The sequence below is a fragment of the Notechis scutatus genome, chromosome 1 (genome assembly GCF_049901735.1).
Source record: "Notechis scutatus isolate UNSWTSFEM ecotype Mainland chromosome 1, rNotScu1.2, whole genome shotgun sequence".
Taxonomy (NCBI): Eukaryota; Metazoa; Chordata; class Lepidosauria; order Squamata; family Elapidae; genus Notechis; species Notechis scutatus.
This window is the reverse complement of record NC_142009.1, coordinates 201,025,065-201,037,605: the sequence shown is the minus strand read 5'-3', so window position 1 is coordinate 201,037,605 and position 12,541 is coordinate 201,025,065. Positions and strand designations below refer to the sequence as shown.

Genomic DNA, 12,541 nt, shown 5'->3' with positions numbered 1-12,541 from the left:
GTCCTTGAGTTACGACCACAATAGAACCCAAACTTTATCTTGGTGAGTGAAACGTTTGTTAAATGAATTTTTTGCCCCGTTTTACAACTTTTCTCGCCACAATTGTTAAGTGAATCACTGCATTTATTAAATTAGTAACACGGTTGTTGGTTGAATCTGGCTCTACCATTGACTTTGCTTGTCAGAAGGTTGCAAAGGGGATCACATGACTCTGGGACAGGGCATCCGTCATAAGTATGAACCAGTTGCCAAGCATCTGAATTTTGATCATGTGACCATGGGGAGGCTGCAGTGGTTGTAAGTGTGAAAAATGGTCATGAGTCACTTTTTTCAGTGCCATTGTAACTTTGAACGATCACTACATGAACTGTTGTAAGTCGAGGACTACCCATATAGAAGGTCAGCCTCCAGGTTAGACCATGTGTTCTGGTATAATATAGATTATATAAGACACTGTATCCAAACAAAAATTGAGTCAAAGCATTGAAAATATTGCATAAAGCAACCAATAGTTTGCAAAGTATAAAAAACAGCATTATTGTCATAATGAATTGATCTGCAATAATATTTCACAGCTGGCCAGCAAAGCAAAAGAAAAAGAAAAAAGTTAGTAAGAGGCACAGACATGATTATTCAACAGGTATTCCCCACATTCTGTCTCAAGTGTCCACTTTATTTCAAAAAATGATAAAAGCTGAAGCCTTAGAACTTAGCTGTCAAATTTGATTTCATTGAGGGCCATATCAGGGTTGTGTTTGACCTCGGGAGGACAGGGGACCATGGCCAAGGTGGGTGTGGCCAGCTCGACATCACTCATCAAGGCTCTGTTTTTGGCCGTGACAGTCTCCTGCAACCCTCTGCCACAGAAAACAGAGCTCAGGGAGGCTGCGTGTGGCCTACCTGGGCTCCATTTCACTAGCAGAGGGCTGCAGGAGGCTGTTGCAGCCCAAAATGGAGCCTGGGTGGGTCGTGTACAGCCTCCGTGACCTCCATTGTTGTTGGCAGAGGGCTGCAGGAGGCCACTGTGGCTGAAAACAGAGCCCAGGCGGGCTCTCCCAAGTTGTTTTTGCTGGCAGAGGCATCATGGGCTGGTCCTTCACTGTTTCCAGGGCAGGCCCGTGGGCCTTGAGTTTGACACCCCTGCCTCAGTAAGTAGAAAGCTAAGGTGTTATAAGGTGGGGAAATGCAATGTATTAAACCGTTTTAATCTAAAGAACTTAATAAGTATGGTAGAAATATACTTACATTGCTTACGTTGATGGAATTGGCCTTGGAAAGCATTATTTCAGGTGTGTCAGGCATCACATGGATCATAACTTTATCTTTATCCCAAACTTCTCGGTATTTAGGCTACACAAATAAAAAAGTGGTTACTTGTTTATTTGATGTTATTCTTATCTAATCACATTTTCACTTTTGAAGGGAGAAAACTAATTTCATATAAACTGATATAAAAAAAATTAATAGGACATAATGTCCAGAATTTATGTGAAGCTACTGAAAAGAATTAACATACAATACTGATTTGTGCCGCATTGGTTTTAGCAAGGACCACGTCCGGTGTATCAACAATGTTGGTGAACTTCAGACGGTCAGCAGGAGTGCGGTATACATTGTCACTCAGGATTTCCTGGGCAAATTTGACTCTTTTCACTATTGGAGACCCAGTTGGTATCCATCCAATCCCACGGAGCCATTCTAGATCTGACTTATACACAGCCTATGAGATAGCAAATTAGAAAGTGAGGGGAAAGAAGGGTTATTTTTTTTAAATGAAATAAACATTCTTATGTGATGACAACTAATAGGACATCCATTCTGACCAATTCACAATTAATTATTTTAATAATTAGTGTTCCTTACTTTCTTTGTTCTAAGGCAAAAGGTAGATAAATTGGACAGGTGAAGTTAGAAATGGTCATATATCTTCTGATATTAATGGCACTTTCCATTTGTATTAATTACCTAGATTAAGTAAATAGAAAACATCCCAAACCTTGGTATAATATCCAAAACAGGCTGCATAAATGTTTCTATATCACTGAACAAACATATAAACTCCACTGAATTAAATGAGTGGAGAAAACAGGTTTAAAAATAATACTCAACCACATCCACTAGGTTTATTGGTAAATTTGCTATATGTGACATTTTAGAAATTTTTTATCTAAGTAATAAGTCACTTTAAAATATTTTCACCATCACCATGACCTGCCAAGGTTAACTTCATTCAGTGAAGACTTCAATGAAGGAACAATGTTTCTGGTCATATTTTTGCAGATGTGAACATTGGAAACAAAAGCAGAATTAAGATAATCCTCAAAAACACCTTTTTCAATTTGCATTATAGGGATTTGAATTCTCATACATTCCCACTGGTGGGGATAATGTAAGTTGAACTGCAATATATCTGTTCTATAACTATGCACTTCAAAGTCTCTTTTGTTCTGTGCCTGACCATGATTCATTTACGTAACCTTGTAAAATGAACTACTGGCGTACTTACGTCGCTCTGAAGTTCATATGCTTTCTTTGCTTGGATCACATCATTCTGATCTGGCAGACAAGACCACTGGTGCAGATAACGATGGTAATCAATGTCGCTGGCTATAGCCTGCCCTTGTTTGGCTGCCTGGATAGCCACCATTTCGTAGGGAATGGTGATCTTGGCTTTTGAGCTGTGGTATGCTTTCTTATAGAGACGGTCATTTTGCATCTTCATTACTCGCGCAGCCCATGAAAGCTTAGGATCCTCCTTGACTGAAGGAGTTCCAATGTAATGACCTTTTTGTTTCTCGTAAGTTTGTTTGTATTTATACTGAAGAGAAAAGCACAGAAAAGAATTGTTAAAAAGATAGGAATTATTCCAGTTAATGTGAAAATTGGTATTTTAATGACTGGAGGACCTTGAGTGAAGGAACAGGTAGAATTCATAATTCTAAACCATTCAATAGTATGCTTTATAATTTATGTATCAAAGTAATGTAATTTATTAAACCATTCTAAAACTATGTTTAAAAACAATAACTTTGCCACTGAAAAATAGCAATAGAAATAACATTCATTGAATCCAAAATCATTGGGGTATAAAAACTCCTCTTACAGAAATATCTCAATGGGTTATATTTTTTTTGCAATTCAGAATAAAACATGAATTAAACTGCTTGATTTTAATAAAATTTTAAATCTCAAATTTCTAAGCATATAAATGTAAAAGAATGCAAAAACGACATCTCCTTGAACAATGGCATCTTATATATTGTTGGATCTATGTGTTTCATTGGTAACTGGATGCATACTCTCCCATCTGTGTGATATTAAAAGATATAGTTGTTTTACAGGCAACATTTAATAAACAGAGCTCATACCTCACTGGCAATTTCTCTGGAAGATTTTGCATGCTTGAATGAAAGAGCTTCCAATTTAAAGTCATAGCCTTTTGCTTTGGCATCATCCCAGGCTCCAGTATAATGTTTCTGCAATTAGAATACATGTATAACTTTCAATATAATCAGAAAAAACAGGATGAAAATAAACTACAGACAATTCTCAATTAAACATACTGTCTTATTAAATATAAGTACCACTATGGTTAACTTACTTTATTCCCAGGGACACTACTGAAGAATAAAATGTGAAAAATATAAATTTTCAGAATGAGCAATGGGATAAACATTGCATAAATATAATGGAAATGGTAAAATTCAGGCTAGGCAAACATTTTTGGAGCTTGTTTGTCCAAAATGATTTGCTTATTTATGGCTGTTATAGTTGTATGTTCACTCTACAATGTTTTGAATTTAAACATCTACAATGTTTTGAATTATATTGATTTAGCTACAAAATTGGGGATGCATACTTAACAAAAGAAAATAAAAAAACAATATTGGTCAAGAAGGCATAAAGTTTTTGTGCAGAACCTCGTACTTCCAATAGGGATGATTGGGATATTGTGTCCACTGAAACAGTCATCATCATTTTCATCATCACTTACATCTACAATACATGTAATTGTTCTACATTGTATATTGGTACACAGGCATAAGTACACAATCTGCTCTGAGACATTTTTTTGAAGAGATAAATATTTCTCAAAAAAATAAATGACACAAGGATAACTTAGTCTGTGTACCTATGGATATGTATGTGTGTGTGTATTTTCCTTCAATTGCTGGGATATAGATATAAGAATCAACATGTAATACTTTTATGTTTTTAAGAGCAACTAACAGGAGAGTATAATAACTAAGACAATGTAATAAACAAAGGAATAGTAATATGTTTAACAAAAGAATGCATACAGTTAGTTAATTATCTTACATGGCTAACATTCACAGCATTCATCTTGGAAAGCAGCATTGATGGGGTATCAAGAGGAATATTAATCTGTGCCTTCTCTTTATCCCACGCTTCCCGATACAGGTTCTAAGAAAGGAAGGAAGGAAAGATAATTTTCAATTGATGAATGAGAAATAATTTTTATTCTTCAAAGGCCACTGTATCTCGGCCACATTACACAGAGGTAGTGACTACATTTCAATTTACCTCACTGATCTGTTGTGCATTGACCTTAGCCAGGACAACAGGCGGTGGGTCAGGTATACTGGTAAATTTCAGTGCATCCGGGCGTAGTTTGTACAACCTCTCATTTATGAGATCTTGAGCCCTTTTCACTCTGACCACATCCACAGAGCCTTCCGGCATCCAGCCAATCCCACGGAGCCATTCCAGATCAGATTTATACAAGTTCTATAAGACAATGGGTCATAAAAAAAGAATAAAATGATGAAGTTTAAATTTTTAGCAAATATTTGTATCTGGTAAATAGAATTAATAGGATATTAGAAAGTCCTGACTAATGTGATTCAATTATTTTTAAATGGATTGTTTTTTTCTTGTGACACAACAAAAAAACACAAGAGAGTCAAATTAGATAACAAAGATAACAAAAAATTCAAATGTGATAATAATCTTGATTAAGTAGGTAGAAAGTGTATTAAGTTATGGCATGATACATCAATGATTCTGAATAACTCTTCCTGAATCAGTTAATATAAATAAATTCATAAAACTCCCTAAACGCAAGAGTTCAGTGCAATATAAGCAAGGATATTTAAAAAGGATATTAGACTCTACCCAACTGACTTGTCCTAAATGTCTTCTAAGTATGATCACTTTAGAAAGTCAAACCACATTTAAAAGTCTTATCTCTGTGATAAACATTTTAAAATATTTCATCCATCACAGCATGGTGTTCTAGTAGGGCCTGCAAAGGCTAGCTACACTCAGTGAAGGAACAATGTAATCAAGGAAATAAAAGTAGAATTGAGATAATTTTCAAGAGCACCTTCTAAAACTTACATTCTTTAGATATGGGAATTAGTGTGGCAAGCAGAAAGTTATATGGGTCAGGATAATGGAAGCTGAAGTGCAAAGCATCTGTTCTACAGCTACGCACTTCAAGGTGCCTTTTATTCTGTGCCTGACCATGATTCATTTAAACTACTGGCGTACTTACGTCGCTCTGAAGTTCATATGCTTTCTTTGCTTGGATCACATCATTCTGATCCGGCAGACAAGACCACTGGTGCAGATAACGATGGTAATCAATGTCGCTGGCTATAGCCTGCCCTTGTTTGGCTGCCTGGATAGCCACCATTTCGTAGGGAATGGTGATATTGGCTTTTGAGCTGTGGTATGCTTTCTTATAGAGACGGTCATTTTGCATCTTCATTACTCGTGCAGCCCATGAAAGCTTAGGATCCTCCTTGACTGAAGGGGTTCCAATGTAATGACCTTTCTGTCTCTCGTAAGTTTGTTTGTATTTATACTGAAGAGGAAAGCACAAAAAAGAGCCATGATTAGGGTTAGGCATCAACATGATTTTATATAGTTAATAATAATAATAATAATAATTACAATTTATAATAATAAACCATTATAAAACATTTAAAAATTGTGGTTTTCCCTTTAAAAGGACGGCCTAAAATGTCATTTTTTAATAAATGCAAAGTGCTTTGTGAATAAAAGATTCCCTTTCAAATTAAAAACTACATAAATTAAATGTTTCATTGTTATCTGACTGGCAGTTCCGAGTAAACATTTGTTTTAAATTATTATTTCTACAGCAACCAATAAGAAAAATAATTGTGTAAAAACATCAAAACTCTACAGCAGGGTACCTTGTATGTGGTTAAATCAATATAATGTTTATATTGATACATATAATAAATGAATTGAACATTTTTGCCAGATGGCTGATGTGAAAATATTCAGTGATATCAGCAGCTATATTTAAACAATAGGCCTCATACCTCACTGGCAATTTCTCTTGAAGATTTTGCATGCTTGAACGAAAGAGCATCAACTTTAAAGTCATAGCCTTTTGCTTTGGCTTCATCCCAGGCTCCAGTATAATGTTTCTGCAATTAAAACACATACACAATTTTCAAGGCTGGAAGAAAATAAACTACAGATATCCCTTGATTAAACATGAAGTCCTATGCCGAGAAATAAATCTAATTATGTTTATTTGACTGTCCTTCAGAAGACATCTATAGACAAATGCAGTGAAGTATGTGAAAAAATTGAATTTTCAGAAAAAATAATCAGATGGACACTGCATAAATTCAGTATATGCATGCATATTTATGGATGTACATGTTAAATAACCTATAACAATTTTACTTGTTTAATATTAATACTATGGATTTATATTAATAGACCAAATGGAATTTATTGTGAATTGGCAATAATGTAACTATGTAAGAGGGGGAGACCTAACACTTAAAGTAACAAAATACAATGTTTTTTGGTACACCAAGAACATCTTTAGAACAAGATGCAACTTGTCAACCAAAGTTACAAAACAAAAACATCTCCTTTGTGCCATCTCAAAATCCTCTCAATAGCTTCAGAAACCATCATTGATCATGGTATCCTCCCAGGATGACAGACAAAATTGGGAGAAGAATGATGCTGTGGGTCTCATTTTTCCATGGCTGATTTCTGATTCGGGAAATATCCAGACCTTGACCTCTGCTCTTCCATGTTTTTCCACACTTCTAATTAATGTCTAAATCAGATTTTACCCACTGGCACAAGTTGAGGTTTTATCAACAGGGATGAAGACACTCAATTGTACATCTCTGTCACGTGCCATGCAAGTGATGCTATTAAAGTACTTTCCCAGCGGCTGGTGATTTGCAGACTGGAAGGGGAGGAACTGGCTTGACTAAATCATAACACACCTGAGTATCTGTAGATTTTATGGCCACCCATATCTTGTAATTTTCCATTGTTAAATCTAAATGGGAGAATATTCCCCAAGGAAGAGTAGATGCTCAATGATGGCATCCTTCAGGGTACACAGATTCTGCTCAAAGAATTCTGCTATGGCCAGGAGGACCTTTGCAGAAGTACATCTTGTGTGCTAGTTGCACCCCCTTCCTAGATTGGTCATTCATGACTTACTCACCACCCAATTAGATTAGAGAAATGTGCTCTGCATAGGACTGCTTTTGAAAAGAAATCTGAAGGTTCAGCTGCTCCTGAATATGGTGGCACATACAGCACTGGGAGACTCATATAAATACACTTATATAATAACATAGCTATGTTAACTGCCAGAAGGTTGCCAGAAGGCTTCTGGGAGCAATTCCAGCTATTGTTGCTATTAACCCTTTATGTTGCTAAGGTCCAAATTACTTGTGGGATAGTCTATCTCTAGTGGTTTCTACCTATCCCACCAAATCCGGCTCTGAGCATATTCTGGGCTCTTTGGAAAGGCATCTGATACGACCAGGGGTGGGATTCAAATTTTTAACAACCGGTTCTGTGGGCATAGCTTAGGTGGTGGGTGTGGCTTGGTGGTCATGTGACTGGGTGGACATGGCTTGGTGGTCATGTTATTGGCTGGGCGTGGCCAACCCAATATCAGTCACATCGAGGCACGCATCTCCTTGCCTGGCCTCTCATGACTGTGGGGATGCTGCAACAGTTGTAAGTGTGAAAAAGTCACTTTTTTCAGTGCCACTGTAACTTTGAATGGTCACTCCACACAAGCAAAGTACCAGCAAAGGAGGGGGGAAAAACTCCAGACAAGTTCCAGAGACAGGAAGTCTAGTCCTGCCAAGAATGTAATACGGGTTAATGGAGAGGCAGTTTCTGTAAGCAACACCAGAATGTTTCCTTCCTGCCTTCCTTACAGGATTAGGCAAGTAATTTCTTCTAACAACCGGTTCTCCAAACTGCTTAGAATGTTAACAATCAGTTCTAGCGAATAGGTGTGAACTGGTAGAATCCCACCTCTGGATACGACTTAGGAAGAACCAAGGAAGCAAGACTTTCCAGGCATGAACAGCTTTTCCCTAACATTCAACTCCAACATTACTTGCTTTCAGAAGGACAGAAAGACTTGGCTCTTACCCCAAGCATTGGGGGCCAGGAGGTTGCTATGGGAGACCTGACATGAATGCATATTGTAAGCATTTTGCATTTTTAATGTGAAAGCCTCAACCTATGTTTTGCCATTCCTGTTTTATTGTTAATATCTACATAGTATTTTGACTGCTCAGAGTTTCATCTGATAGATCACTAGCTGTTTAAATTTGATTATAAATTAACAAATAAAATTGTCTTACATGGCTAACATTCACAGCATTCATCTTGGAGAGCAGTATTTCAGGGGTATCAAGAGGAATATTAATCTGTGCCTTCTCTCTATCCCATGCTTCACGATACAGGCTCTAAAAGAGGGAGAAAGGAAAGACAATTATCTGTTGCTTTGTGAAAATCCTTCTAATTTTTTTAAAGGCCACTGTATTTCAATCACATTAAACAGAGGTAGTGACTACATTCAGTTTACCTCACTAATCTGTTGAGCATTGGTCTTAGCCAGGACAACAGGCGGTGGATCAGGTATACTGGTAAATTTCAGTGCATCCGGGCGTAGCTTGTACAGCCTGTCATTTACAAGATCTTGGGCCCTTTTCACTCTAACCACATCCACAGAGCCTTCTGGCATCCATCCAATCCCACGGAGCCATTCCAGATCAGCTTTATACAAGTTCTATGAGACAATGGATCACAAAAAAATGATTAAGCTCATATTTTTAGTGAATATTTCATGTGATAAATAGAATTAATAGGATATTAGAAAGTCCTGACTGATGTGATTCAATTATTTTAAAATGAATTAATAATTCTTATGAAACAAAACAATCAAACTAAGTAATGGAACAACAATACCAAAAATTCAAATGGAATGTACACCAAACATTCTAGACAACTCTTTCTGAATCAATTGAAGTACACTGATACAATGCCCTAAATTCAAAATAAGTTAATTTAGTGCAACTTATGCCAGCAAATTTTAAAAGGTTATTAGAATTTGCCGATTGGTTGTTCAAAAGCATTTTAGAGTTATCTACACTTTGGGAAGCCAAAGCGCATTGAAAATCCTCATTTCTGTGATCAATATTTAAAAATATTTCCACCATCACAGCATGGTGGTTCTAATATGGCGTGCAAAGGCTAGCTACACTCAGTGAAGACTTCAGAGAAGGAACAGTGTCTCTGATGTCTTTCTGACATGTAATCAAGGAAATAAAAGTAGAATTAAGATAATTTTCAAGAGCACCTTCTAAAACATATGTTCTTCAGATGTGGGGATTAGTGGGGCTGGGAGAAAGTTATGTGGGTCAGGATAATGGAAGCTGAAGTGCAAAGCATCTGTCCTACAGCTACGCACTTCAAGGTGCCTTTTGTTCTGTGCCTGACTATGACTCATTTAGGCAATCTTGTAAGCTACTGGCGTACTTACGTCGCTCTGAAGTTCATATGCTTTCTTTGCTTGGATCACATCATTCTGATCTGGCAGACAAGACCACTGGTGCAGATAACGATGGTAATCAATGTCGCTGGCTATAGCCTGCCCTTGTTTGGCTGCCTGGATAGCCACCATTTCGTAGGGAATGGTGATCTTGGCTTTTGAGCTGTGGTATGCTTTCTTATAGAGACGGTCATTTTGCATCTTCATTACTCGCGCAGCCCATGAAAGCTTAGGATCCTCCTTGACTGAAGGGGTTCCAATGTAATGACCTTTTTGTTTCTCGTAAGTTTGTTTGTATTTATACTGAAAAGAAAAGCAAAGAACAATTGAAATGTTTAAGATGATGCAGTGTGTGAAAAATAGTACTTTAACAACTGGAGGACCTTGAATGAAGAAACAGGTAGATTTCATTATTAAGAAGTTATCATTCAGTAGATTTTGAATGCATGTGTCTTTAGGAATTTTGTTTTGTAGGTTAAGCATCAATATGAAATTATATTGTGTAATAAACCATTATAAAACAATATTTAAAATAGTGATTTCCCCTTTGAAAATGATAGCTTAAAGAGAGGTATTTAGTAAATGGAGAATGCTTTTTGAATAAAAGATTCCCTTTCAAACCAAACATTATATAAATTAAATGTTTCATAGTTATCTGACTGGCAGTTCCAAGTAAAAAATATTTTTATTTATTTTAAAGATAGGTCTGCAGCAATCAATATGAAAAATAATTGTGTAAAAACATCAAAAATCTGCTGTGGTGTGCCTTGTATGACATGAAGTTTACGTAGAAATTTAAGTTTAAATAAAATTGCACACTTTGCCAGGTGGGTGATATGAAAATATTCAGTGATATCAGCAGCTATATTTAAACAATAGGTCTCATACCTCACTGGCAATTTCTCTGGAAGATTTCGCATGCTTGAATGAAAGAGCATCAACTTTAAAGTCATAGCCTTTTGCTTTGGCTTCATCCCAGGCTCCAGTATAATGTTTCTGCAATTAAAACACATACACAATTTTCAAAGCTGGAAGAAAATAAACTACAGATATTCGTTGATTAAATATGAAGTCCTATGCACATTTACTCGTAAATAAATCTCATTATAGATTCATATTGTAGGTGTTTGGCATTTTTCAATCAGAGAGCCTCAATCTATGTGTTGCAATTCTTGTTTTTTTGTTAATGTCTATATTTTATTTTGACTGCTCAGAGTTTGATCTGATAGAGGAACAGCCGTTTAAATTTGATTATAAGCTAACTAATAAAATTATCTTACATGGCTAACATTCACAGCATTCATCTTGGAGAGTAGTATTTCAGGGGTATCGAGAGGAATATTAATCTGTGCCTTCTCATTATCCCACGCTTCACGATACAGGTGCTGAGAAAGGGAAGAAGGAAAGACAATAGTAATTGCTTTGTGAAAATCTCTTTAATTTTTCAAAGGTCACTATATCTCAGCTACGTCCTCTTATCATTTCACATATAACACAGAGGAGGTGACTACATTCAGTTTACCTCACTAATCTGTTGAGCATTGGTCTTAGCCAGGATAACTGGAGGTGGATCAGGTATACTGGTAAATTTCAGTGCATCCGGGCGTAGCTTGTACAGCCTGTCATTTACGAGATCTTGGGCCCTTTTCACTCTAACCACATCCACAGAGCCTTCTGGCATCCAGCCAATCCCACGGAGCCATTCCAGATCAGATTTATACAAATTCTATGAGGCAATGGATCACGAAAGATGAATAAGATGATTAAGTTCATACTTTTAACAATAATATAGTAAATAGGTAGTTATAAGGTATATGGTTTATAGGATGTCAGAAAGTCCTAACTAAAGTTGTTCACTTAACTTTAAATGGTTAAATTTATGAAACAACAAAAATGAAAGAAAATCAAACTAGATAACAGAACAAAGTCATCAGAAAATGCAAATCTGTTAATCATCTTGAAAAGTTAGGCAGAAAAGTTATTAAGGCATGGAATGTATGCCAATCAGTCTGGACAACTCTAACTTTATTGAAGTGCACTCCTACAATGCCCTAAATCAAAACAGATCAAAACTTAAGCAAGTTTAAAAAGGATATTAGACTCTGCCAATTGTTTGTTCAAAAGTTTCTGATATGTATGTGTTAGGTATAACATTGATACCAAATATGGTTTGGGTGAATAAATATATAAAACTTAGATATCATGGTTTATGTGCTTATCACTTTAAGCACAATGCAGCAGGCAATTAGCCGATTAAGGGTGCGGCTAGAAGTTACAATATAAGGAAGCATTAGAAGCTGGAAAGCTTGACTGTCTCTGGCTGTCTGACTGTAACTGGCTGTGAGCTGTCTGTAACTGTGTGCTGCTGCGACTAACTGTGTGTTGCTGTTACTAACTGTGATTACTGACTGTGAGTGCCTGTGACTGAACTGTTATTGTTTGCTACTGTTTGCTGATTTACTGCGTAATTCTACTGAATATCCAGCGTTTGTTTCTCTGGAGAGTGAAACCGGAGGAGGAGAAGATATCTTTATCGGCTGATAAAGATATTGCAAGGACTCTTAACTTGGACTATACTAGTGAGTCTTACTGGATGGAAATACTGTGAATGACTTAATGGACTGAATGACAATGATTAAACTCTAACTGGATTAAAAACTATTTAAACTACAAACAGTGTTTGTGTTCAGTGTGTGTATACTCTGGGGC

General features: G+C 36.5%; 1 protein-coding gene across 50 annotated transcripts in view; it reads right to left on the bottom strand.

The window, feature by feature from the left end:
* The window catches only part of NEB (nebulin), a 235,737-nt gene that overhangs the window by 98,544 nt on the left and 124,652 nt on the right, over window positions 1–12,541 (bottom strand). For all 50 annotated transcript variants that reach the window (XM_087949995.1, XM_087949996.1, XM_087949997.1 and 47 more), the window contains exons 100-113: window positions 11,355–11,558; window positions 11,113–11,217; window positions 10,721–10,828; window positions 9,824–10,135; window positions 8,867–9,070; window positions 8,643–8,747; window positions 6,315–6,422; window positions 5,519–5,830; window positions 4,546–4,749; window positions 4,321–4,425; window positions 3,369–3,476; window positions 2,507–2,818; window positions 1,517–1,720; window positions 1,246–1,350 (exon numbers count right to left, since the gene is read on the bottom strand). In XM_087949995.1, coding sequence (XP_087806121.1) covers window positions 1,246–1,350; window positions 1,517–1,720; window positions 2,507–2,818; window positions 3,369–3,476; window positions 4,321–4,425; window positions 4,546–4,749; window positions 5,519–5,830; window positions 6,315–6,422; window positions 8,643–8,747; window positions 8,867–9,070; window positions 9,824–10,135; window positions 10,721–10,828; window positions 11,113–11,217; window positions 11,355–11,558 — 2,496 coding nt within the window. The remainder of the gene's footprint in view (window positions 1–1,245; window positions 1,351–1,516; window positions 1,721–2,506; window positions 2,819–3,368; window positions 3,477–4,320; window positions 4,426–4,545; window positions 4,750–5,518; window positions 5,831–6,314; window positions 6,423–8,642; window positions 8,748–8,866; window positions 9,071–9,823; window positions 10,136–10,720; window positions 10,829–11,112; window positions 11,218–11,354; window positions 11,559–12,541) is intronic.